The sequence below is a fragment of the Poeciliopsis prolifica genome, unplaced genomic scaffold (assembly GCF_027474105.1).
Source record: "Poeciliopsis prolifica strain line A6 unplaced genomic scaffold, Auburn_PproV2 SCAFFOLD014, whole genome shotgun sequence".
Taxonomy (NCBI): domain Eukaryota; kingdom Metazoa; phylum Chordata; class Actinopteri; order Cyprinodontiformes; family Poeciliidae; genus Poeciliopsis; species Poeciliopsis prolifica.
The window spans coordinates 8323856-8349277 of NW_026562389.1; the positions used below are offsets into that span (position 1 = coordinate 8323856).

At 36.9% G+C, this 25422-nt stretch overlaps 1 protein-coding gene across 1 annotated transcript in view; it reads left to right on the forward strand.

Annotated features, from left to right (window-relative positions):
- Positions 1 to 25422, forward strand: part of srrm4 (serine/arginine repetitive matrix 4) — a 54767-nt gene that overhangs the window by 19666 nt on the left and 9679 nt on the right. Inside the window, exons 2-8 of the mRNA XM_055039657.1 lie at positions 10365 to 10502; positions 18028 to 18114; positions 19724 to 19813; positions 19898 to 19924; positions 20163 to 20213; positions 21835 to 21918; positions 23685 to 23847. Of these exons, the coding sequence (XP_054895632.1) occupies positions 10365 to 10502; positions 18028 to 18114; positions 19724 to 19813; positions 19898 to 19924; positions 20163 to 20213; positions 21835 to 21918; positions 23685 to 23847 (640 nt within the window). The remainder of the gene's footprint in view (positions 1 to 10364; positions 10503 to 18027; positions 18115 to 19723; positions 19814 to 19897; positions 19925 to 20162; positions 20214 to 21834; positions 21919 to 23684; positions 23848 to 25422) is intronic.

Here is a 25422-nt window from a genome sequence, read left to right on the forward strand (position 1 = left end):
ATTTGCAAGCAAAACTCAGAACAAGATGGAGAAATGAAAATCAGTGTGAGGCCATGTCATCATTTGGAGAGGATGTGGGAGGAGGTCCTGACTCTGCAGGCGGCAAGCAACGCTCTGGAACACAACACGGAAACTCAGCTTCTCGGTCTGAATTCAAATAGACGAAGATAAGGAGGTGAAAGCAACCCAAAAACAAAGTCGAACAACCCCGGAGGCCTGATTCAAGCAAATGAAGACAGGGGGGATTCAGCTGGTTGGCTCGCAGTGCATGGAGTCACATTTTTAGCATCAAAATGAAGGTCGATGTGCTGGATCTCTGCTGAATACTGAGCTTCCATCTGTCAGTGAAGCACACCTGATAGGTGGCAAGCAGAGAACAGAAGGAGCAATCATAGAGATCCGTCACCTGTTCATGTCTTTTGTGCCAGAACAAGCACAGAAATGCAGAAAACACAGTGTGAACTTTACAGATGATTACAAAAAAGATTACCTAGAAATTGCTCTGTTATGTTTTGCACATCCACCAGACAAAAAAGTCTTTGAGGGCCAATTCTAATTTATCCCATAAAATCAATTCTTTCAATTTCTTTTATTTTGTTGAGAGATATGTATATAATTTAAATAAGCGAATGTGTATTAATGCTTAGATGAGAGAATATACTGTTAAGTTTACAAGTTGCACTGGAGAGATTTCTTAGAAAAAGACAAACATTTTATTTATTTTGTTACTTTTACTCTTGTAGTACATTTCTTAATTTGGGCCATGATTTCGTGGACCTTTTAGTTTACAATAAGATACAATTGAAGAGCTTTACCTTTCAGAACTCACCAGGGAACTAAACAGTGACTGACATCAAAGTTTTTGGAAAGTCTCAGCTTGAATCCAAAAGGAATTTGGCAAGTTTTGAAAGGAACCTTAAACACACAGGAAAGGGTTAGGGTTAGGGTTAGAACTTAAGAAAAGCCAAATAAATTTCAAAAAGTTCCATCAAAGAGACATTTCAAAGAAAGGAATATATTAGTTCCTAAAAGGCTCCAGAAAGTAGACAATGAGTTTGAGACAAGATCACAAAACGTTTGTAAACGTACACATGAAGTTAGTGAAATTATCATTTTCACTTTTAATAAATTTCAGGACAAAGAAAGCTTTAAGTATTCCTGCTGATCCCCAGGTCTGTAAAGCTTCACAAAGCTAAACCTAAATAATCCATTTGGGTTCATTTGAATCTTTCTACTCTACTAATTTCCAGAACTCATGTGAAAGCTTCCTCTCTTCCACTCCAGCAGTGACGTGCAAATTGTCTCATCCAGCTATCCTACCTGTCAGGGCCGGCTGCAAACCCAACATGTTTATTGACACAAATTAAGGTGGAGCCCTGGCAGCTCATTAAGCCAGAGGAGGGAGACTGAAATGGTGAAGCAATGGGTCCCAATCTGTTTGCCCGTCGAGGTCCTTGCATTCAGACAGGTGTGCAGAGAAACCATTTAGTTAACGCCAGAAATTATTCCCTCAGAGCAACTACATGGAAATGTGATGGGGGATAATTGGAGGCTAGAGTTAGAAACTGCAGCTCAGGAGGTCCTTAATACACAGAGATGTGGCTGCTGGTCTGTCAAAGCAGATTTTAAATTAGCTTCAGTGTCATGGAAAAAGTTATTTACAGTTTATTTTGCAGTTGCTGGAAAATATTGCTTGTTTAATTGGCTGATTAAGTCACATCCAGATGGCAGTTTTATATCCAGTCTGTACTCCAAATTAATTGGGAGAGGTGTGCTGCAAAAGTTGATACTATTTGTTTAGTTTCTGGGGAAACAAAAAGTCAACAAAAAAAAAACTTCTATCCTAATTTTACATTTTCAATTAAGCAGCAGAAACATCTAATTCTGAACCCATCTGTCAGATGCCTGTTTGACAAATGACAGGAATTTATTCAGATTAGTTTTTTCACAGCAACAGCATGGCGACCCATCCAGCTTTTCATTTAGGTCTCTAGGAACTTTCTCCCAGCCATGGAGTTCAGACCAAAACATCTTCCCAAAATAGTTTTCATGCTACTTAATCACAAAGTGCATTGTGATTTTATTTCTAGCTGAATTCTACTTATATTACTATCTTCAGTTGTCTTCTTCAGTGATCTCCTTTACGTGGAAAGAAAATTTAAATGTGTGGCTCATGAGCTGTTAATTACACCCAACGATCTCACTCCTACACACTCACACCTAACTTCACACTCTGTTCAGGGAAAGTGATGCACATGTAAGATTAATGATGCAAAAGAAACAGCAGTAAAAGCTCTTGGCTTCATGTGGGGAAATATAGATTGTATGTTAGTTGTTCTTAGTTTATCAAGTTCAACCAAAAATCCTAAAAATGACTCTACTTAAGGTGAATGCATTGAAATGAAGGCAATAAAGTGTTGGTAGAGATACTGATTAAGCATTTGGCAGGAATTTTGTTTCTATTTGTACGTGTTTTAGTTTGTCGGATGATGTTAAAATTCTTGTCTTATGCCCTGCTGCTGATGACTTCTCTGTTTGGTGTGAAAGATAAGCAACAACCTACAGGAAATGCTGTCATCTTGTTTGGAAAAGCAAGCAGCACCATCTAATTATCTCCCGCCACATCTATATTTATGTATTTCACACATTAAAATCAAACAAGACGCTTTACCTTTATAATGCCTTCTTCCCAGCAGCAAAATATCATATGAAGATGTTTTTAAATTTGCCAACATGCATCATTATTCCTTCCTGCTTGCTCTCCCGCTACTATGTGCCTGTAGTGGCTCCTGTAATGAGCCACAGTGCAAACAGCACTTGTAAATCTGAGCACTCACACAGTGGATGTGATTTAATTTTTAGCTCTACAGAGACAAGGCAAACACAGACAGCTGCCAGTGAAATCCAGCAGGTTTGCCCAAGTCAAGTGAAGCTCTTTGGCTGTAATTCACTGGCTAAAAGCATAGGATTTATTTTCTTAAGGGGGTTCATCTCCTACTTCATGTGTGCAATTCTCCTATAAATAACTAGCACTCTGGGAGTAGTGCGCTCTTATTTAAATCAATTAACCTGCTCACTAAACACAACAATTAGAAAATCCCAGTCAGTCTGGTGATTTAATGCTTAGTTTAAATTACTGACTTAAAAAACAAATTCAATGCTGCATTGTTCTAAAACAGAAAATCAGAGCAAGAAAACAATGATCACATTTGATAACAATAGGCATGTTTACATGGACATAATCAAAATGTGTCATTTAAATGCCTCAGTCTGAATATTCTGACAGGATTCAGTTCGACCAGAATGAGATTGTAATCTGAATGACAGCAGTGGTTCATGTCGATTGTGGCAAACTGACCTGATTGTGGATATCTCCATGTCCAACTAGTTTAGGTGATGTGTGATTAACTGCTTTCCATATATATCAATTAAACACTGCTCAAAACAAATATTGGTGAACAGAACAAAACAAAGCTCTGCTATGAAATCTACAAGTATTCTTACAGACGATAAGGTCTTTTTAGATTCCCACTAAAGAAGCATGCAAAAATCTCCTTGATACAAAAATCAACCTGAGTAACCTTTGCTTGGAGTTGCAGTTCCTAAGGTTGTAAACTCTTGCATGGCCGGAAGCAAAGGTCCAAGCCAATCGATTCATTTGTTGTCTTTCAAAGTGATTGCTGCCAAGCGGAGACTGCTTTAATTTGATTGATGTGTGGTTCACCAAGCCGTGGATTTAGTTGTAATTACTCTTTGTGCTCACCCTGATAAGGAAATTAATCAAGCCATTATGTTGCTCCCAGTTTATCATCAGGACACAATAATTGAATAAACCAACCTCACTTGTCTTCAAAGTCACTCCTGATTGTGGCGTACTGCAACTAGTGGAAGGTAAAAAGATGAAGATCTCAAGCATATTTTACAAAGAGATGATTCAACCGTCCCTGTGTGACACAGGGCTGTTATTTAAAATTTTCAGAACGTTTAATAGGTTTTATTCATGAATCTCTACATTAAGAATATAAAACAAAACCTGACTGTCTTACTTTACCTCCAAAGTCTCATATAAGACAGTGTAAAGACAAATGTGATGCTGAGGGTTGCTGCTGTTTCCTCTTGTCCCAAAACGTATCAGTGAAACTACAGACCACCTTTGACCACAAGACATCAGAGCAGAAGAAGTAGAGGTGTTGAGTTTGGAAAGGTCAGATGTATACGCTGCAGCTTGGCTGCACAGCATTAAAATGCACTATGAAATGCTCCAGTAGCCAAAGTATCAAAAAGGCAATAAAGTGTTGTCTCTTATGTGGATTTGTTAAAAGTCTCTAACCATCATTTTGTCCTGACCAGAGAGGATCAAGCTTGTTCTCTTTTTATTTTAAAGCTGAAAACAAAATTCTCTATAATAAAAAAAAAACAAAATCTGCTTTTTTCAGTCTTGTGTTATATATATTACCATATACCGATTTCTTTTAAGACTGTTTGTTAAGCCCCAGCAGAGAAGAAGGAACTTTAATTCCCAAACCACGCCTAACCCTCCATGTTTAATGAACTTAGCGCCTAAACTGTAAAGTTTTAGGGAAGCTCGTTCTAAATCAATTCATCTATTCCAGAAAGCAGACTGAAACGTGTCAAAAATCTCATGTGAACTCCACTCAGAAATACCTGAGCTGGGATTTGAACTTCTTACCAAGAGGCAACAGCCTTAACAACCACTCTGCAGCCTTCAAAATGGATACCGGTTTCTAAATGTCAAGCATTGATACTAAAGCATGTTTTGACACATACTGACATTTCTCACAAGAGCTGAAGATAATCTTAAGAATTTTGTGGTTGACTCTTTTGGTCAAATGCTTAATTGATTGCCGCTGCTTAATTGCAGCACTCTGTTCTTCCTTGAGCTGAATGACTGTAATAAAATCTCTAAACTTGTAATCAATTGCACTTGACCTAAAAGCATCCACTTTAAAGTCACACTGAATTATTTCAGCAGGTTTTGAGACCCAACAAAGTGAGAAATGTGTCTAATTTTCTTTGTGTTGCTTTAATTACACGCGTCCTTTCAGCGGTGATGAAGTTATTCTTTGCTTTAATCCAGAACTTGGACAAACATTCTGACTGTAATTTAAAGCTATTTGACTTTGGACCACCGAGTTGGGGGTTTTAATTGTGGTTGTAGATCATCTCTTTCCCTGGTAATTATCTCAACTATCATCACTCCTATAATAACGATGATCCATTGTTCCACATCTCCCTGACAGGGATAATGAAAAGTTTATTAGCCTTCCTGAACCTCACACAAGTGGCTGAGGAATATTTAACTTACCACTGGAAGTGAAGAAAAAAAAAAATGTGCATCAGTTCTTCACTTTTAGTGAAATCTCCTAAATCTCCACAACTCGTTCTTCATTGTCTGAGGTTGGAGGTGTGATAAGTTTATAAATAAGTCACTATGTTTAGTTTGGCAACCTTTTTTGAACAATTAGCTTGTTAGACTGAGGAACTGCTTGTAGCGATGTTTGAGTAGAAAGAGTCAACATTTGTTTTGTGTTTTTTGGACGAACTGGTCATCAAGTTTCAGGACACAATGATTAAATTGGTTTATTATCTGCGTATTATTTGAAAATTTCACAAAAATAAACAACACAGGATTTGGTTCAGATCATATATTTTCCACCGTGTGAGAGCTGATTCATCCAGAACCAGATGTTCTTTTTGTGCTGTCGCTTCACCGTTGGTTGTATTGATCCTTTCTGGTGCGTTTCCTGACTTGTTTGCCACAGTTTGTTATTCACTTGCTCTCATGGGCATGAGGAGTCTTTACTACCTCAATCAGGGCAATGGAGCACCTGTGTGGATGCCATGGCAACCGGGATAACAGAGACACAAACTTAAATGGATTTCTGAATGACGGATCCTGCAATGAATCCAAGCTTCAGATCCTCTCAATCAGCTTTTTGCTACCATTTCTTTTCATTAATCTTGGAAGCATCACAAAAAGCATTTAAAAAACTAACAATTTCACCTGTACGACAATCACTAAAGAATGAATTAATCTTGCTAATCAATTGTTCATCATACATGTCTTTTTATATTTTTATATTTTTCTCTCGTTTGGTTATATAAAAAAAAAATTGGTTGCTTTCTATGTATGTGGAAAACAGATTAGATTTTACCACATCAACATTTTCTGAGATTTGAATATTCCAAACTTTTCTAAATTCAGTCCTGCAAAGATTACAATAAAATGAATAGAAATTTATTAAATAATCAACATGATACCAGATTTATCCAACAGGGTTAAGCTTTATATGTAGTCTCCTGGCAGGTTGATGGTTAAAAACAAACACAGTTGACACACATATTGACAAACACATAGTTTCCAGCAAATTAAAAGAAATGCTGAGTAATTTTACTAGTTGCAATTATAAAAACAATTTCACAATCATATAAAAAACATATAGCAACTCAAATATCTTAATTTAAAACATGAATGCAGTTTTAATTGTTTAGAAGCCTTTGTTTAAATGATTTTCTAAAACAGTTCAGTGGTGTGATTTTTCTCAATATTAAGGAATTAAAAGCTGCAGCTGCTTTAAAAGCATCAATATTAGTGGATTTCTGAAATCCGAATTGGAATATTCCCAAAAGGAATAGGACAAACAACCATTTGAAGCAATGCAGTTATCCTACAGAATGAAAAAGGCTCTCATTTTTGTAACATGGAATAATAAAAGTGGTGAAACATTTAGAGAACATATTTATGTTCTCTAAATGTTTTTTTTTTTTCTTTTCTTCTTCTGTGTCAAGATAATTGTGTGTATATTATGCAGATGTTCACAGGAAGCAAGCAGCTTTTATTTCTACTGGCTGTAACATAATTAAACATCTTCAATTAATAGGTATTTTATACCTATTAATGCTTCAATAGATTCATCTGGTACTGATGGTCAAATCTTCAAACTTTGACAACTGGAATGTATTGTATGAAATAAATAAGACAACAAGTAACTTTAGGTTTAACTGAAAGTTGATTCATGCACAACAGGAATATCACACGTTCAAGTGTGAATTGAAAGTGTAGAAATATATTTGCCAAAAGTGATGATATGTAAGCATGTTTGGCTAAGTTAGGCAGGCGTTAGCACACACTGAGGTAAAAAATCCCACTCTCTCTGTCCTGTGTGCTGCGCGATTTGGAGCCATCTGTTTTTTGTCAGCGTCAGCGGTGAGGGAAGAAGCAGAGAGGAGCATCACACTGGGAGGAGGTGGACTCTGCCCTTGTGACAAAGGCTGGAACAAGAGGAAGTGACAGGATGATCACTTCTCTTTTTTTCAAAGTATTTCTCATCACAGAAGGAGGTGTGCTCGTAAAGCGTGACTCATCTTCTCAGAGAAAGGGGTCAAAAAGTCAGAAAGTGGGAACGTTTTCCCATGTCTGCACTTTTCCATGCACACATTTCTGCCGAGCTGTATTTCCGGATCGGGGCTGACTTGATCCCACATTCTCACTTTTTACCTGTTTCTAGCAGTTTCATGGTAAACAAACCCTGCCTGGATTTTCCAGGATTAGTGTCCACATAATTCTTCCTCATCAAGCGAGCTGTCATTTAATCCGCTCCCTACTTGCATTCGTTTAAAGCCTTTTTGTCAGCTACGTGCTTCGCATTGACCCCTCCGGCACTTCTAGCTGCCTGAGAGACTGGAGGAAGTGGATGTATACAATATTGTGTGTGAATGAGGGAGAGGTGAAAGAAAGGGATTTGCTGAACAGATACAAAAAGTGTTTATGGCTTGAAAGGTTCAGGGTATAAACATCAAAGGCCAGATTGAAGGGGCAAACATTTGTTGTTGTTGAAATTGATTTCATTTAGAAGTCATCAACTGCTACTCCTAAACTAGTCGCACATAACAAAAAAGCAGAAAGAAGTCGAATAAAAGGAGAAACCTTTGGGTCACTTTCCATTCTGTCTTTATTCAGCTCCACAAAGCAAACCTTTCTCAGCAAATGTTTTTCCTTTTCTTCTTCTTTGTCAAGATAATTGTGTGTATATTGTCCAGATGTTCACAGGAAGCAAGCAGCTTTTATTTCTACTGGCTGTAACATAATTAAACATCTTCATCCAGAAAAAACAAAGACATTCAATTAAACCTCCCTCTTTTAATGGTAACACCACTTTTAACAGCAAATTGGAAAATATTTAAAATGGTGTTTTATTGTTCTGTCATAGCTGCTATGATGAAGAGATGAAATAAAATAATATTTGAAAGAAAGTGAAACAAAATGGTGCGACGCTGGTCCAGGCAATGATATTTGCTAAAATAAAATAAAAACGTTTTCAAGAGGATTCATTCCACAGTCCCATTTTTCCCAATAATGTGGAAAAATTAACAGGAACATTCAATATTGCAGAATATTATTATTACAATTTTATGCAAACTCAAATGAATCAAATCTAAATGCTAATAGATTAAGTGAGGAGAAAAGATTGTAGACAATATTTCTCAGAGAAGTATTTATTAATGAGTGGTGCAGTAAATTATACCAGCATTGAGAGGCCAGAATAAACCATCTCTTCTTCACTCTTTTGAGTTGATTATTTTTTAAGTTCTTGGTAGGTAATTAATGTCAATTGCAACTAATTTGGCTTAAAACTCCGAGTAATAACATCTTTTAATTTTCCTTTGGGACCAATAAGTATATTTGAATTTAATCTTTCTGAATTTCTTGCAATTTCCTAAAAGCCGCTAACTAGCTTGCTAGCTTTATAGTTAGCTAGCTGAAAGGCTGGATGGATGGATGGATGGATGGATGGATGGATGGATGGATGGATGGATGGATGGATGGATGGATGGATGGATGGATGGATGGATGGATGGATGGATGGATGGATGGATGGATGGATGGATGGATGGATGGATGGATGGAGGGATGGATGGATGGAATAGGATTTTAATATCTTTAATACAACTTTCTTTTAATAATGAGATTAAAAAAAAAACTTACCTTCAGATTTTATTATCTGAATAAAATTGCAATATTAGCCACCATTCCCAAGCTCATTACAGAACTAGGGTGAAACATTTAAAACTAAACGTATGTATACATCCATTAAATACTTATGTAATCTACTTAAACGTTTTATTTTTCCATTTCAGACGTTTATTTGGCCCTACAAGGAGAAATTTGTCCAATCACCATTTTGTTTAAAGGTTGTCTTCCTCATCAGCCTCCTTGATCAGACTAATCATCCTTCTGGTGGCTGTCTTATCTCCCCTAACACCTTCCCCACCCTGGATCATGTCGAAGCACGCAGTCTGCCGTTTTACATTATTAGATCCCTGTCAGGGGGCACTTCCTCTGACTCCGAGAGGCCCCCGAAAATGAAGGCGAGGAAGATAGAAAGCGACGGCTCCTGCCTGCTCGGTGCAGGGGGAAGTGGAAGAGACGATGCTGATGGACTAATCTCTTGCTCTGATTATCTTCTCATTACAATCAGAGTGGAGCTACTCGCTGAAGAGGAGAGTTTGTAATTACCGTCAAAATCTCTCGCGACTAAGACAGAGAATGTTTATCAGGGCTTCAACTGCGGGCCCACATCAAATAACTCAATTTATCAAATCATTTGTGGATGAACATTGTTTGTGGAAGGATTTTTTGCAGTAATACGTAGAAGCAGGAAATAATTTGTTTTACTTTACTTTGATTTTTGATACACTTAGTAAGAATTTGCGAACTCCATGCAAAAAGCAACTGTCTGGGATTCAAACCCTGAACCTTCCTGCTGTGAGGTAGCATTTCTAACAACTGTTACGTCATACATTCAGTTAAACCACTGAAACTACAAAAAAAAATATTTCATGATTTTACTTTACTAGCTAAAGAAAACTTGCTGTTCAAATAATTTTTTTTGCTATGTTCAATAATAAATAAAAAAACAAACAGTCGAGACGTGAAGAATTTAATCCATTTCTACAACTTGCGTCACCTCTACTTGGAAACAAAAAGCAAAAATACCGAAAATGTCAAAGCAGCTGAAGCATTTACATAACTGCATTTCAACTGATGTATTAGTTTGACTTGTAATTCACTGACCTCAGTTTTTCCCGGAGATTAACTTCCAACAAGAAAAGGTGGGGACTAAAACATAAGACCAGTAGACTGGAGGGAATAACATTTACCTAGCAAGCTAAATCCTCTTTTTCACTGTTGTCTCATATAAGCTTCAGGCTTGTGCAGACTAAGAAAAAAGACACAAATGTTGACATTTTGCTGAAGCACAAAAAAAAAAAAAAAAAAAAAACGTTTCTGTCTAAATGTGTCTTTTCTTTCTTTTCTTTTTTCTTTTCTGTTTCCTGTGCAGCTCAGAAACAACAACATCCTACCAGCCGCTTCAGACAGACGATCTGAAAACTGCTGACATGAAGGTGGACAGCGTCGACAGGAACGGCTGCATCAAAGGAAGTGGACTTAAACACCACAGCCACCGCAGGGCCAGAATGTGAGTTAGTCTCTGTGCTCTCACTGATGTTAAAATGAAATGCTTCAAAAATCATCAAGAGGGTTTCCTAAGCTCAAACAACAAGCGCTGTGAAAAAGATAAGAGGACTTAGAAATCAATCCATGTTAAAGACGTAGGAGTTTTGATGAGAGTGACGCAAAGCTGGTGATGAATGGTAGGGGTTTGTTTTTGTTTTTCTGCTTTGCTTTTGTAGATCACAGTGCTTATGATAAGCCACTACCGCAATTCCACAGAATTTCTTCAGGGCCTGACTCTAAGTGAGAATAATCTCTGTATTCTGGTGGATTGAAACAGAAAAAGTCTTATCAGGTCGACCCCGAAGGACAAAAAGAAAGAATCTGGTGTCAAATTTTACTGTGCATCATTAGGATTTTTTGTTAGGGAAATCTTAACCTGGAAGTCTCCTTCTCTTTTTCCCTTTTTTCTTCTTTTAATAAGGTAAGAACCTCTTCATTAATATAAAAGCTCCAAAGTGTTTGCAGCAGCACAGCAGGGGGAACATTGAGAAATGTGAAGCACATTTGAGGTTGCATCAGAAACATAAAACTGTGAAATTTATCCTGCAGTAACAGTTGCTATTAAAATTTTACAATGAATAAAACACAGAGGTATGCAGGCGTCTGATAATAAAGTTTCTCTCATACGTGGTTAAATAACTAAGAGTTATTTGGCATAACCCCAAAAGTATGAGGAAAAAAACTTTTTCCAGCTTCTGCTCCTCTTAAAAATGTGACTTTTTAACGTTTTTTTCTTGAAGCCTTTTTTTTATTTTTGTTTTCTATTTTATATGGCTGCCTGATGCAACAGCTCTGCGGTGTATCCATTTTGGCTGAAAAGTGGCCCCAGTGGGTCTTGACTTCTCGGAAAGCCTCCGCTCTGCGACACTGTGGGAATTAACACTTTTCTCTGTGTGATTTATACCAATGTGACTGATGTGTTTTCATGGATGCTTTTCACACTTCGAAACTGCCTTTTGACTAAAAGGGAAGCGAACAATGACAACTTCAGCATGTGGTGTTGGCGCTTTGAATATCTGCAGAGAAAAAAAAAACAAGACATAATTAATTAAACTGCATGAACAAACATTTTGAAAGTGTATAACACTCATCAGTATTTATTTCTTGTTTTATTTTATAATCATGCTGCTGCTGTATATCAAAGACGTTTAGATATTTCTTACTTTCTTTTGCACTTGCTAACTTTATCTCTCACTAGTTTTTTGGGGTATAGTTGTATTTGAATTGTTTGGTATTTGTTGTTTTTGAATCCAGGGACTCCAGATGAAAAAAAGTTAACATTGTTTCTGTCAAAATAATAATAAAAAAAATTTTAAAGTTCCTCCTAAACCACAAAAATATACAATATAACTTATAATTTAACAATTGTTTAGTGTTATTTCATTTAATTCACCTCACAGCATTTCTGAACAATGTCGAACAGTTTGTTTGGAAAATAATTGGTTTATAAGTGGAATTTTATTTAAATCTGTAGAAATGGTTCATATTTCATGGTGAAATCAAAAAATGTTTCACAGAAATGATTTGTTGTGGGTGTCGCAAATTCCTTGTACGTAAAAAGACATTAGGGGGAGTTCTACTTAATATTTTGTGATAAAAAACAGACACTATACTTCAACATTTAATTATAAGATAGCAACATTTTGGGGAGAAAATATATGCCTTAGCCAGTTCTAAGTCATACAACATGTAACAGTATAGCAGTATGTAACTCCTGCAACATTATATTTTATTCCTCACACCCTCAACCTCCATTAAATCATGGTCTTCTAATCTTACATAAGGAGGTTCATTCTTACCCAGTTTACCCAGAAAGCCACCATTAACTCCTGCTAAGATCATCTCAATTGAAGGCATGGTATTTACCAGCTAAGTGCACATTATAAAAGCTCCTGTGGCCATAAAAGGCATTTTTGTTAAGATATATCTTTTCTGTGACACTTGGTTGACAATAATACCAAATGGCAGGCAAAAAAGAAAACACTTAAAACTAGAACAGTTTTCCAGAAAATTGCTCATACACAACTTTTTGTACAAGTAGCTCTGAAAAATATCTATTTTTTAAGAAAATTACACTTTCTCCTTTTCCAAACATTTGAGATTTTACAAAGCTGGATGTAAGGGAAAAGAACTGGGTATGAAGAGAGAAATGGGATTTTGCGTCATCACCAAATTGTTCATCTGTGACATCAATGTGTTTAAAATTCCTAACAGCTCACAGTTATAGCTTTTTTCACAAACTACTGTGCCTGGTAGGAAGGCAGGAAATTGGGTCACGTCACTCAGTGTGTAATATCTTTACAATGGTCTCCTATGTGTCCAAAACGTACCACTAAAGGAAGCTAAATGTTTTAAGGCCATCTTCCATCACCCGTCTGCTGCTCCAACCCAGACATTACTGGTGGTCTAGAACCGACTGTTCACTGCTTTCAACCACTAAGAGAAAATATTCTTTCATTCACAGCATATCTGGAACAGTTCCATGAAAACTCAAGGCCTTGACCGTTATTTAAAGATGTTACCTCTGATTAGTTATTTTTCCATCTGAAAGGGCATTTTGCTTTTTTAAAACATTTTAAAACTCAAGGCTTTATATTGTAAAACCTTTCTACAAGCAGAACGTTTTTATAAAATGGTATTCTTTATTAAAGCCTTTAATTTCTCACCATATGATTGTTTTTGTTTTTGTTAAGCAGCACATGTTTCATGTTGCTTATATGGAGTGATGTGGGGGATTTTTGGAGTGAACAATAAGTGTCTAATAACTAAGAATAAAGTCAGCTTTCAGAAACAAAAAGAAATTCTGATCTCATAATCAAACTGACGGCAAATCAGACTGGAAAAATCTGAAACAGACTTCTTCCACCTGGCAAAAAAAAAAAAATAATGTTCTCTCCATTTATGCAAACAGTCACAAGGTCAATGCTGTAAATCTTAAGATCCATAAATACATCAGGGACAAAGCCTCAACAGACAATGTGCTCAGTGAATGTCTCAGACAACAGGGAACGGAGGTTGAGGTGCCAGAGATACCATCATGGGAGGACAAGCCCCTACATGGGATGTACCACCAGCAAATAACCCAAGTGGCTGATATCAGTAAATCCTATCAATGGCTGGAAAAAGCTGGACTCAAGGACAGCACAGAGGCCCTCATCCTGGCCGCCCAGGAACAGGCCCTAAACACCAGAGCAATAGAGGCCCAGATCTACCACACCAGACAAGACCCAAGGTGTAGGTTGTGCAAGGAGGCCCCTGAGACAGTCCAGCACATCACAGCAGGGTGCAAGATACTGGCAGGGAAAGCGTACATGGAGCGACATAACCAAGTGGCAGGCATAGTCTACAGAAACATCTGTGCAGAATATGGACTGGAAACCCCAAGATCAAAGTGGGAAACACCCCCAAAGGTGGAGAACGCCAGAGCTAAGATCCTGTGGGACTTCCAGATCCAGACAGACAGAATGATGATGGCGAACCAAGCAGACATTGTCGTAGTGGATAAACAACAGAGGAAAGCCGTTGTGGTAGATGTAGCAATACCAAGTGATTGCAACATCAGGAAAAGGAGCACGAGAAACTGGAGAAATACCAGGGCCTCAGGGAAGAACTGGAGAGGGCCTGGAAGGTGAAGACCACAGTGGTGCCTGTGGTCATCGGGGCCCTCGGGGCAGTAACCCCCAAACTGGAGCAGTGGCTACAACAGATCCCAGGAACAACATCAGACATCTCAGTCCAGAAATGTGCAGTCCTTGGCACAGCCAAGATACTGCAGAACCCTCAAGCTCCCAGGCCTCTGGTAGAGGACCCGAGCTCAGAGGATAAGAACCACCCGCGGTGGGTGAGAAGGGAATTTTTATATATATATATATATCTGTGTATATTTATACATTAGACATCTCTTGTGGCATTATCAAAAAATAAAAGGAGACATAAGTTTGTTTTTTTTCCACCAATGCCTTTGTCTGCAAGGTCAGTAGAGGGTTCGCTGCCTACAGCCTCCGGGAAGCACTGCAGAAGAATTATGCATTTCCCAATAGCTTTTACAAATAGTACATGATTAATGCTGTGTTTGTGGTTTTTTTTTATTTATTTTTGAAATGGCTAATTAACTACATAAATTTCCAAACCCTTTGTCTCAATAACAAAGTGCTGCCAGAAAGAAATGTCCTCTCTTGGGAAAAGCACTTTCTCTTCGGATTGTTATCTTACTAATTGGATCGCAGCAGCTCAACTCAGCAGAGAAATCAAACATTAGTTATAAAATTAAACTGATTTTTGCTTCTTCTAAAGACAGCATGTCAGCTTTAATGAGCAAATATTAGGCCCTATTCAGGGAAAGCGTACACTCAGCATTTCAGAATGCCTCATCAAAAGAACTGAGGTTAAGAAAATCACATTAAAGACCAGAAATACACCAAAGAAACAACACTCCTGTGCAGAAACTCCTGTTTTTGAGGAGTTTCTGCACATATTTCAGGAAATTGTATTGTGGAGTAGAAATACGTGATGTATCTCCCTGTTTTTTTTTTTTTTTTTCGTAATCACATCTCTGGTGACCTGAGGAGCCTACACTTCAAACCTGAATTATAACTAAATCACTTTTCAAACAAGAAGCCAATGTAGTAATTTAAGGATTGGGATTATTATATTTCCTGCTGCTGCCCAGAACTCTGCTGGCATTATTTTGATCAGCTGCAGTTCCCTGATTGATTTTCTACAGATAGAGGTGTAAACACCAAATATAATAACAAAACGTGCTAAAAATAAAGTCAAACTCCAGTTTTTCTGTGTTCTGTTTGCACAGTAAGCCCTTTGTTCTGACAATTTAAAGAATATAACAAAATCTTCATGTTTAATATGATTTGCCCTTATTGAGTTAACTTGAATCCTGGTCTGTAAGCAATTGCTTTTCTGACCTAAAAAGTGAAGTACAGGAAAAAAAAAAATATGCCTGCTGAATTTTTGATTAAAACATGTTTGTCCTTCGTTCAGTGGGTGGAAAAGCCAGACATTTTGCTCTTGTAAAAAAATCAATACTTCATTAAATTAAATTACTCAAGTAAAAGTAAAAATTACAGCGTCGTTAGAATTTCACTAAGTGTTTTTTTAAGTTACTCAAGTAAGTGTAGTTGAGTCAATGTCACCAATTACTCCCCAAATCTGGATATAAGTGTGTGTCATCAAATATGGTTAGGAAATCATGCCAGATTTCTTAATCATATCTTGTAAACAAGTAGAGCATTTCAATAGTGAGTAAATAGACACTTGAGGAACTTCATTTGTGATTTTTTTTTTTGTCAGGTTTAGAAGTGCTGAGTCTCGATCAGTCACGAAAGATTTCAACCCCATCAGCATAGTGGTGGGTGAAGATGTTGGAGAACAGTTTGCACCAAATTACAAAAAAAAACAACAATAAATTGTCAAAAACTTTAATTGGCCAGAAACCCAGAAACACAATTTATACTGTATCCCAAGGAAAGTGTGTAACTTACATATAAAGACGTTTAGAAAGTATTTCGATACATTGGGGGGAACAAAATACTCCTTTGGTAAATTCAACTGAGCTCTCGTTAGATGTCCTCAAATCCCAATTTTTATTCACAACTGTTGCGCTGAGTTGCGTTTCCTACGTAGCTGGAAAATGACTGCTCTCTTGCTCCCTCCATCTCATCAAGAGAAATCATTTCTGCTGGCCAGAAGAAATGCAAATGCTCTTTCACCACAAGGCCAGAATGGTCAAAGTGTTAATGAGTGACAAAGCGTTCTCATTATCAGGAGAGGGTACTTGGGCTTGCTGAGCCTAATCAGCTCTAATGCATTTCAGTTCCTAATGCGCCTGAACTGCCGATGACGATGCAGGGCCATTTATTACTACAGGACACTCTTGTGGATCCAGCGAAACTGGCACACAGACTCCAGAGCTTAGTGGTTGCATATTTCCTTGAAGCGTTCACTGTGTCACAGTATGCAACACTCCTGTTCAAAATTAGGAAAAAGTGGTATTCTCTTAAAATTACTCAGACTCAAGTTTCATTGTTCGAAGTAAAAAGAAGAAACAAATCTATGCAGATTTTTTTTTTTTCTATGTCATGACAGTAATGCAAGATACCATCCGGACCGAACAGATTAGCTTTACTTCTGATCAGACGTTAAAATTGTCATCAGAAGTTTGATGCTTCCTTGCAAAGTTGGGAAAAACAAGATTGTGACACGGAAGCATACGTGGGGTTTATTTTCTCTTTAAGTCATTCTTGTGCAGATACTGTTTTACGGATATTTTGCATCTGTAATTTCTTTAGTCTGGATTGAGGATTTGCTTGTGTTGTCATGGAAAACCCACAGGATTCTGAGGGAGAGGAAGATTTTTTGGGGTTCTGCTGCCAAACGTTTTGGTCCTTTAACCCTCAGGATCTTGTAAAAATTTTGAAAGGACCTTCTCACTCATCCATTAAATATGGATTTTTCTAAACTTCATTGTGTTTATGATTGCTAACTATTTCTCTTGATGTAAAATGGCTAAAAAATGAGAGACCAGACATTCAGCGGGTATTTTAGCAGTGTTTATGTTGTTGAGAAGACACTGAGTTTTCATCAGTCACAGAGGATAAAATCTGTATCCTTCTAAAATCATCCGATTTTCTTGACAATTTCTGAGGCCTCATTGTGATGTAATCTCCTTTCTGTTCACATCACCATTCTGGCTCGCTCACAAACTGCCTTTGCTCCTTGTCCTTGAAAGGACCGCTCAGTAAGCCTTTGGTGCTTTTTGAAGTCCTTCATCTCCTTTCTCAGATGTCTCACTTTCAGACAGAGGGAAAGGTGGGCATCTGGAAATTAATCAATCTGACCACAAGAAGGAACTTGACAGTTTTCTTTTTCTGTGTAATAATAAATTCAGTCAAAAAAGAGAGTGAAAGAGTGGAAGATGAATAACAAGGACTTGAAGGAAAATGTGAAGACAGTGTGCAGTGGTCGACATTAATGTGGAGAGCCGTTTATACAGTGAAGATGTTAGAAAAGTGGCACACTCATGAAGAATGTAAAAAGTCCAAGTGAATGTATTTTTAAAAAGATAGTCTGCAGAAGGACAGATAAATAGAGATCAATTACAGCCTTAGTTTGGACCAAACAAATGCAGTTAGGAAATACAGTTTAGGATGTCAGCAAATCATGCATCTCAAGGACATCACATCTGAAAAAAATCATGGAGTAGCCTGACAGAAATGAAACAAGCCAAAAAAGTTTTTTTTTTCACAATCCAACAATGTCCTATTGTACTGGACTCCAGAGGTTTAAAGACTGCACATGTTGTTTGAACAGCCCTGAAGTGGCTCTACTACACATAAATAGCTGTATTTTTATAATTTATAGGTTCAGATGAATCTGCAATACTAGTTTCTGTTGGCTTCTTGGTGCTGAACTTCATCTGTCACGTCTCATGAGTGACTGCAGATGTTTCCTTCTGCTCTGTTTCGACCCCACAGCCCCTCCTTTGATGGTGTCCTCTCCCCTCGGGCGAAAGGGAAGAAGAAGAAGAAGAGAAAGTCTGAGCGGAAGAGAAGGAGAAGAAGGTGAGTTTTAAAAGTTTGCCAGTTTTGCACTCAATGCACTCTCCTTTGCTGCAACAGACAGCAGAATACAATGAATACGCAGTAAATCCATGAAACCAAAGATTTCAAGGTATTTATGCATTTTAATACTATTTTGCTGTAATGCATGAAACTAATAATTGAAATTAATTTATAAATGTAGTGACTTGCACTTTGTTGGTTCTCTATTTGGACTGAATTGAAATAAATTAATAAATAAATTATGTAAAATCAGATTCACCTTAACTTTATTTTTGTAGATTGCTCCATAAACATTTGTAATGAGATAAACTGCAGGTACTTCAAATTACTTTCAATTATTGCTATTAAAGGAACTCTAGAAATGTCCATCCATCCATTCATTTTTTTCCGCTTATCCGGGGTCTGGTCGCCGGGTTATCACTTTAAGAAGGGAGGCCCAGACTTCCCTCTCCACAGCCAAATCTTCCAGCTCCTCCAGAGTAACCCCAAGGCGTTCCCAGCACAGCAGAGAAACATAGTCCCTCCAGGGTGTCCTGGGTCTTCCCCCAGGGCCTCCTCTCGGTGGGACGTGCCCAGAACACCTCACCAGGGAGGCGTCCAGGAGGCATCCTGACCAGATACCCAAACCACCTCAACTGGATCCTCTCGATGTGGAGGAGCAGCTACTCAACTCTGAGTTCCTCCTGGATGACTGAGCTTCTCACCCTATTTCGAAAAGAGTGCCCAGTCACCCTACGGAGGAAACTCATTTTGGCCACTCGTATCTGCAATCTCGTTCTTTTGGTCATGACCCAAAGATCGACGGTAAATTCAAAGCTCAGCTCTCTCTTCACCACGACGGACCGGTACAGCCCCCACTTCATGGCAGACGCTTCGCCAAGCCGCCTGTCGATCTCCTGTTGAACTCCTGTTGAACTCCTCCACTTGGGGCAGGACACCCTCCCCCCAATCCAACAAAGGCACTGGAAATGTTCAATTTGAATAAAATTGATGTCAACTTAAATTAACAAACTTTAAATTAATTGTCTAATTAACCACAACGACATGCAATGGACAATGGATTTGGAATTATGCAATTCAACAGAATTGGGTTATTTATACTTGAACTAGTCTGTTTTGAATAAGTAGTATTAATTTGGAAAATAATATGATTGAACTGAATGTATTCAATTGCTCCAACTATTGCTCTAAATATTGGAAATCCCGGTTTTCAAAGGAAAAGGGAATTAATTTGCAAACAGTTAGTTCAGTTGGCTTGTAACTGACTACTGGATTTAAGATAATTTGATAAATTGCATGGAAATATATTAAGAATAACTATGGTATAAACAGAACTGCATTGAAATAAACACAATGTACTGAAATTTGTTCTATTTGCCTTTACTTAATCAGATAAAATTGAATTAAAATCATATCTATTTGAGAAAGATTTCACTGAACTCATCTAGATTCCAATGGACACAAATCCAGCTCTGTAATGCAACTGAATGGTTTATTGTAAAATATTGACATTCAAAACTATTTAATGTGAACTGAAATAAACTCAACTTAATTAAGAAGTACTAGAATTTATGTTTATCTTTCATTATTACTATTTATTTCCCTTCAGGTCCCCTTCACACAGTCTGTCACCACTGAGGAAGAAGAAAAAGAAAAAGAAGAAGAAGAAGAAGAGCTCCAAGAAAAGCAAGCGGCATAGGTATTTCTTCTTTATTATTACAATATTGTTGGTATGGATTTATTTTTGTAAAAGTGACTCAAATCATCTCTCTCTGCATTCCAGGTATACCTCTAAGAAGTCAAAACACAGGTATCTTTATGTTTAATATTATCATTAGTATTCATATTGTCAGTAGTCGTAAAAAAAAATTCCATTTATCTGGAATATGTTGCTGTTTTAAATGTGGAGTAACAATGACATGCATGCAGGAGGATTAGTGGATTTTAAAGCCTTATTCTCAGTGCATCAGCAAGAAGGCAGGCTGACTGTGAAGGCTTTGTCAGTTTTAAACACCTCCAGCTTATTCTGCTCTCCTTGATCCCTCCAGCTCTTCAAGTTTAAAACGTAAGAGGAAGGATGAACGCAAGCACAAGAAAAGGTCAGTCTGTGATTGTTGCATCAGAATCATCCGGAGTATCCTTTCCTTCCTTCCTTCCTGCCCGCCTTCCTTCCTCTGTGGCTTGTCATAGATGTTACAACTATGCAAGGGCACCGCAGGGGAACCAAAGACACACGCAGCTTTGAAATTTTCTTCAAGCCGATAAAAACAAACCCTCACAGAGAAAAATACCGAAGCCACAAAGAGAGTGAAGCAAATATCAAAAGGGTAACTGAAGCCAATTTCATGCTGTGATTTTGCAGTTTTGTCCTAATTTGACTTTCAACCAGATTAGTGTTTTGTAGCAGTGCCTTATGAATTAATTTACTTTCTTTTCACGCTAAAACCACAAACATTAATATATTTTACTGGTATTTTAGGTGATAGACGAACAAGGATCTTCAACCTTTACAATTCAAGTGACCAGTCCAGTTAAATAAAACTTGTTTCGAGCTGAAAATGTAAACAAAAGGTTATTTTTAAAGAACTACTTTTTTATTACTTTGGTTAGGTTTTAAAATAAGAGAAAACATGTAAACATTGTAAAAAAGAGAATAGCTAATTTGTCAAAATCACAATTTTTGAACCCAGTCGCAAAAATAGTTTGAAATTCTGCAATTATTCCTTTTAAAAAATGAAAACCTTCTGAAAAATCTTCGTTTTATTGTATTTATTCTTGAAAACAGTAGTTAGTCTTTTATTATTTTTATAAAGAACCAATGTGGGAAACCTTCACAGGTAAATCAGCTCTAGACCCACATTATGGTGGCATTATTTTAAGATGGAGCGAAGATGTTTTACTGTTTTTGATTTTTTTTTTTACAAATAAAAATCTTAAAATGTGGCATTTGTATTTGTCTCCCTGTGTAAATACAGAGCTGTTTATCCTTACCAGCTTTGCACATCTAATCTTTCCCCGACATTCTTTGTAAAAACAAACTGAGTGAGCCTGAACAAATAGCATCTGTAAACATCCATTTTCTCAGTGGATTAATGTCTGAATTGCCACTAACCATTTCAACATGATTATCCTTTCAAATAAACTGTTCAAATGTTGCTCAGACTGCATGTTTTGTGTTATTGTTTTGCTGAAAGGTGAACTTCCACAGCAGTGTCAAATCTTCGTTCACAATCAGCCTATATTTATTTCCAACCATCTTTCCATCAACTGGAGGAAAATGGCTGTACTAGATTTTATTTAGGGGCATCAAAATAAGGATTTCCTCATCATGAAGGAGGGCTAGGAGCACTGAAAAAAAATCTCAGAATTCTGACTTGATCTTTGAAAATCAAAATTCTGGGAAAAAAGTCAGAATTTGTTTTTGTTTTTTTCAGTGTCCTTACCCTTTTCCATATTATATCGACATATGCCACACTTTTCACATGTTTATTTGTAATAAAAAAAAATTAAAAACTAGATATAGCTTTTTTTTGTCAAAGTTCACAGTTGTAACAAAATGAACTGTGAGAAAGATAAATAGCTGCTTATTTTAACAGCAGAAACTCTGCTCTATCTCCCCACAACTCCGCTTTCTTTTAGTATCTCTAAACTGTTTCATTTCTGTTTCAACTCTCAGCCCTCGTTTTTCCTCTTTTTCTTTTCTTCTCTGCCCTCCACCAGTTCCCGAACTCGCTCGCGTCGGAGGCGGCACTACAGGAGGTCGGAGTCGTACGCTTCCTCCTCCAGGTCCTTCACGGGGGACAGGTACGGCCCCCTTCTCTCCCTACAACCCTAACACTTTTTTCTCATCAGCGTGAGGCGACTTGGTCTCACTGCAGCAGAAACTGATAAGACAGAGGTGACTTCCTCCTGCTCCAGTATAACCAACTCTTATCACAACCTCACAGAAAATGGTCACAAATTCACTGCTCTGATCAATCTGTTCAGTTAGGATGGAATAGAGTGAAATATTGGTGTTTCTGTGATGTGTAAGAGGTTCTCTGGTGTGACATTTTTTCTGATTACATTTGAGTAATTGCTAGTGGAATTGCTGGATAAAAGTGGTCATTATTTCACTTTAACCTCAGTTTGATGCAGATTGCTGTATTGGAGATGTACTTCAATCAGTAAATCTGACTAATGAGTTCAGGACAAAAACTCAGAGAAGACAGCAGGACTCACATAGAGAACAATATTTAATAAAAGAGAATGCTAGAGGTTTATACATATATAGCACGTTGAGACAAAATGTTGAGGCAGTGTGTCTTAAATAAGCAGGACGATTATCAGTAGCATTCTTCTCTCAGTTCCACATTTACTGTATTTATTTCTCAAATGACAGTAGACAATCACAAACATTTTAAATTTAACAAAAGGTTCAATTCCCTTGATTGCAGAACTGGGCAGATTTCTATTGTAAGTTCCACTGCCTGAAGGCCACATATCCTGCAAGTTAAGCAACAAAATGTTCATTTAAAAGCCCCGAAATAAAATATGTAAAATAAGAAATGTAATGCACACACAATTTTTCAAGTTAAACATCTTACATGTGAAATGTAAACTGTGTTTCAAACACATCTGAACATATTGCAATGAGTGCAGCACAAAATTTGGTTAAAACTAATGATGTACACAAGTTTGGCCCCAATGGGATAACTTTATTTGTTAAACTACAAAAACTCAAAATCTTAATATTTTTGGTCTAGTTTCTAGAGCAAATTTGTTAGTACGCCTGAAATAAGACAAAACTAAGTTACAAGCCATTCAGCAAGACATAGAAGCTTGTTTTAAGTAACCAATTTCTTAATATAGATGAAAAAATACCAGTTATACTGAGAATATTTTGCTTATAATTGGACATTTTCACCTTTTATGAGTGAAATAATCTCCCAGTGGAAAATATGCTGACCTAAAGCAAGCTCCTATTTCTTCCCAAAAAGTTACTTGTGAGTTATTTTTTGCTTTATTTCAAGTGTACTAAGATATTTGCACTAGAAACTGCACTAAAAAAAGTACTTGGTAAGACTTTGTGTTTTTTGCAGTGTATGAGCTTCGCAGCAGGTGAAGTTAGCTCTGATTTAGCATTCAAATCAGAATAGGATCCGAATTAAACTAAAACATGACAAGAAGCTCATTATTATTAAAACAAACCTAGATTTTAAATGAGGTTAAACAAGTTTATTATTGTCTGAGCTACAATAATTAGAAAACAAAATCTATAAAGATTGGTGGTTACCAAAATAAATAAATAAATAAATACAATCAAACTTCATACTTTCAAATAAAATCTCACAAATTGTATTTCAAATAAAACTAAAACTCTTCTTCTTTTTTGTTGTGTAACACTGGAAATATTTTGTGTTCATTCATTTTCTGACTGAGCAGTAATTACATTGTTTCACCACAAAAACAACAACAGCTTCATATATGCTTCATTAACATCAAACAAAGCTTGTCAGCTGACACAGTAGCAGGAATCGCCGACATAATTCTGTGTCGTAGAGTCAACTAACCAAAACATTTCCCCACAGGCACCTGCAGAAGTCTGTGGTTCATCAGGCTTTCAGAGCCATGGGAGGGGCTGGAGAGGAAACCCGAGAGGCGCTGAACCCCACCGAAGCAAAGTGGAGACATGCATCTAAATCTGTGTGTAAAACGGCTCCTAAATATCGCTCCATCCTCTCAGCGGGCACCGTAAGTACAGTTTTCAAATTTTACAATGCTGCCGCAGGCTCAAATGAGTTCCTCTGGTTTGGACATGTCAAACTGTTTGTTTTATTTTGTTTTCTAAGCTATATTCACATGCATATCTCAAAACAAATGCACGACGTTACAGTTGCTTTAGATTTCTATATTTATGGTGCAATTACGCAAAGCTATTTCAGATGTGAATTGCAACCAAGATGTATCTCATGGCATCACATGTAAAAGCTGTTTAAATTTTTATAGAAAAGATTTTCAACCCAGGTGTGAAGCCAAAGTGGTGCAGAGGATAGCAATGATGTGTTTCATGTTTACTACTGTGCTAAATCACAATGTTCCAGCAGCATTTAAAGGCATCAGGAGTGAATTTCACATCCACACATAAAGATTTAATATAACTAAAAAAAAACTTTAAAAAAAAACATGCAAATAAACCATGTGGGAAATGCATAAATCTAAAGATGATTCTCCCTTTATTTTACTCGGGGAAAAGGCAACTGTTAGTCCTTGGTTCAATCTGGCATGAAGAGAAAAAGTTTTAGTTAGAGATTAAAGAGTTTTACAATTATTTGGGTTTTGGTAAAATATGGAAACTGTTCATTTGTTCAAACATTTCAATTCTAACCAAGGTTGTTTTATATGGTTTATTGTCAAATATTAAATTTTTTCACCACCTGTGAAGCAACAGTGTCAAATAATGAAAGAAGGAAATAACCAGCAATCCAAAGGTTTTAATGTGGGTAAAAAAGTTACACGTTCTGGCTACCTGCAGGAACACATTCTTTTTTTAGCGTTCCTGACAACAGTTAAAATCTTTATATGTTTTTGGAGTGCTAGTAATTTCAATTTTCTGTATTCTTCAAAATCAAACAATCATTTAACTCCCCTGCCCACTCTCTTTTTTCTTTTTTCTTTTGCATTGGATGTGTGCTCTCTCCTTTCCTCCTCGGTATTCAGTGCCAAACCATGGATGGAGGATAAGCTGAGTCTTAAATGTTGAAACACTCTCGAAATTAAAAAAAAAAAAAAAAAAGTATAAAAATAGCGTGTTTTTTTCCACAAACGTTTCTTGGTGATACAATAACAAGTCACTTTCTTTACAAGTCTTCTTATGATGTATACAGAAGATCTGCTAGGGAAATTGCAACTGCATTACCTCCTTTTCCTTCAAGTATAAAGCATACAAACACCAGTCTGATGTATAAATGCTTTTATGTTTTATTCGTAAAAGTTGGAAATGAACTCCTCCTGAATCCAGATTTAAGATGTAGAAAGTCAAAAGTTTGTCACCAATTGCTTCTTCAGAATCCAATATGGCTTCTGCTTCAATAAAAGCTAATGTTGACTGCAGTAATAAAAAAAATATATATTACTGCAATTATGAAAGCTTCTTTCTTTTTTTAATCAGGCCACAGTTACATAACTTTGGGGGTTTAACAGCTAAATAAAGTGTTTTTTTTTTTGTCTTAAACCTTACTGTTCTATTATGATTAAAATTATAAACAATATTACTAGTTCAGACCATCTTTAGTCCATCCTTACATAAATCTCACAGTGAACACCTGA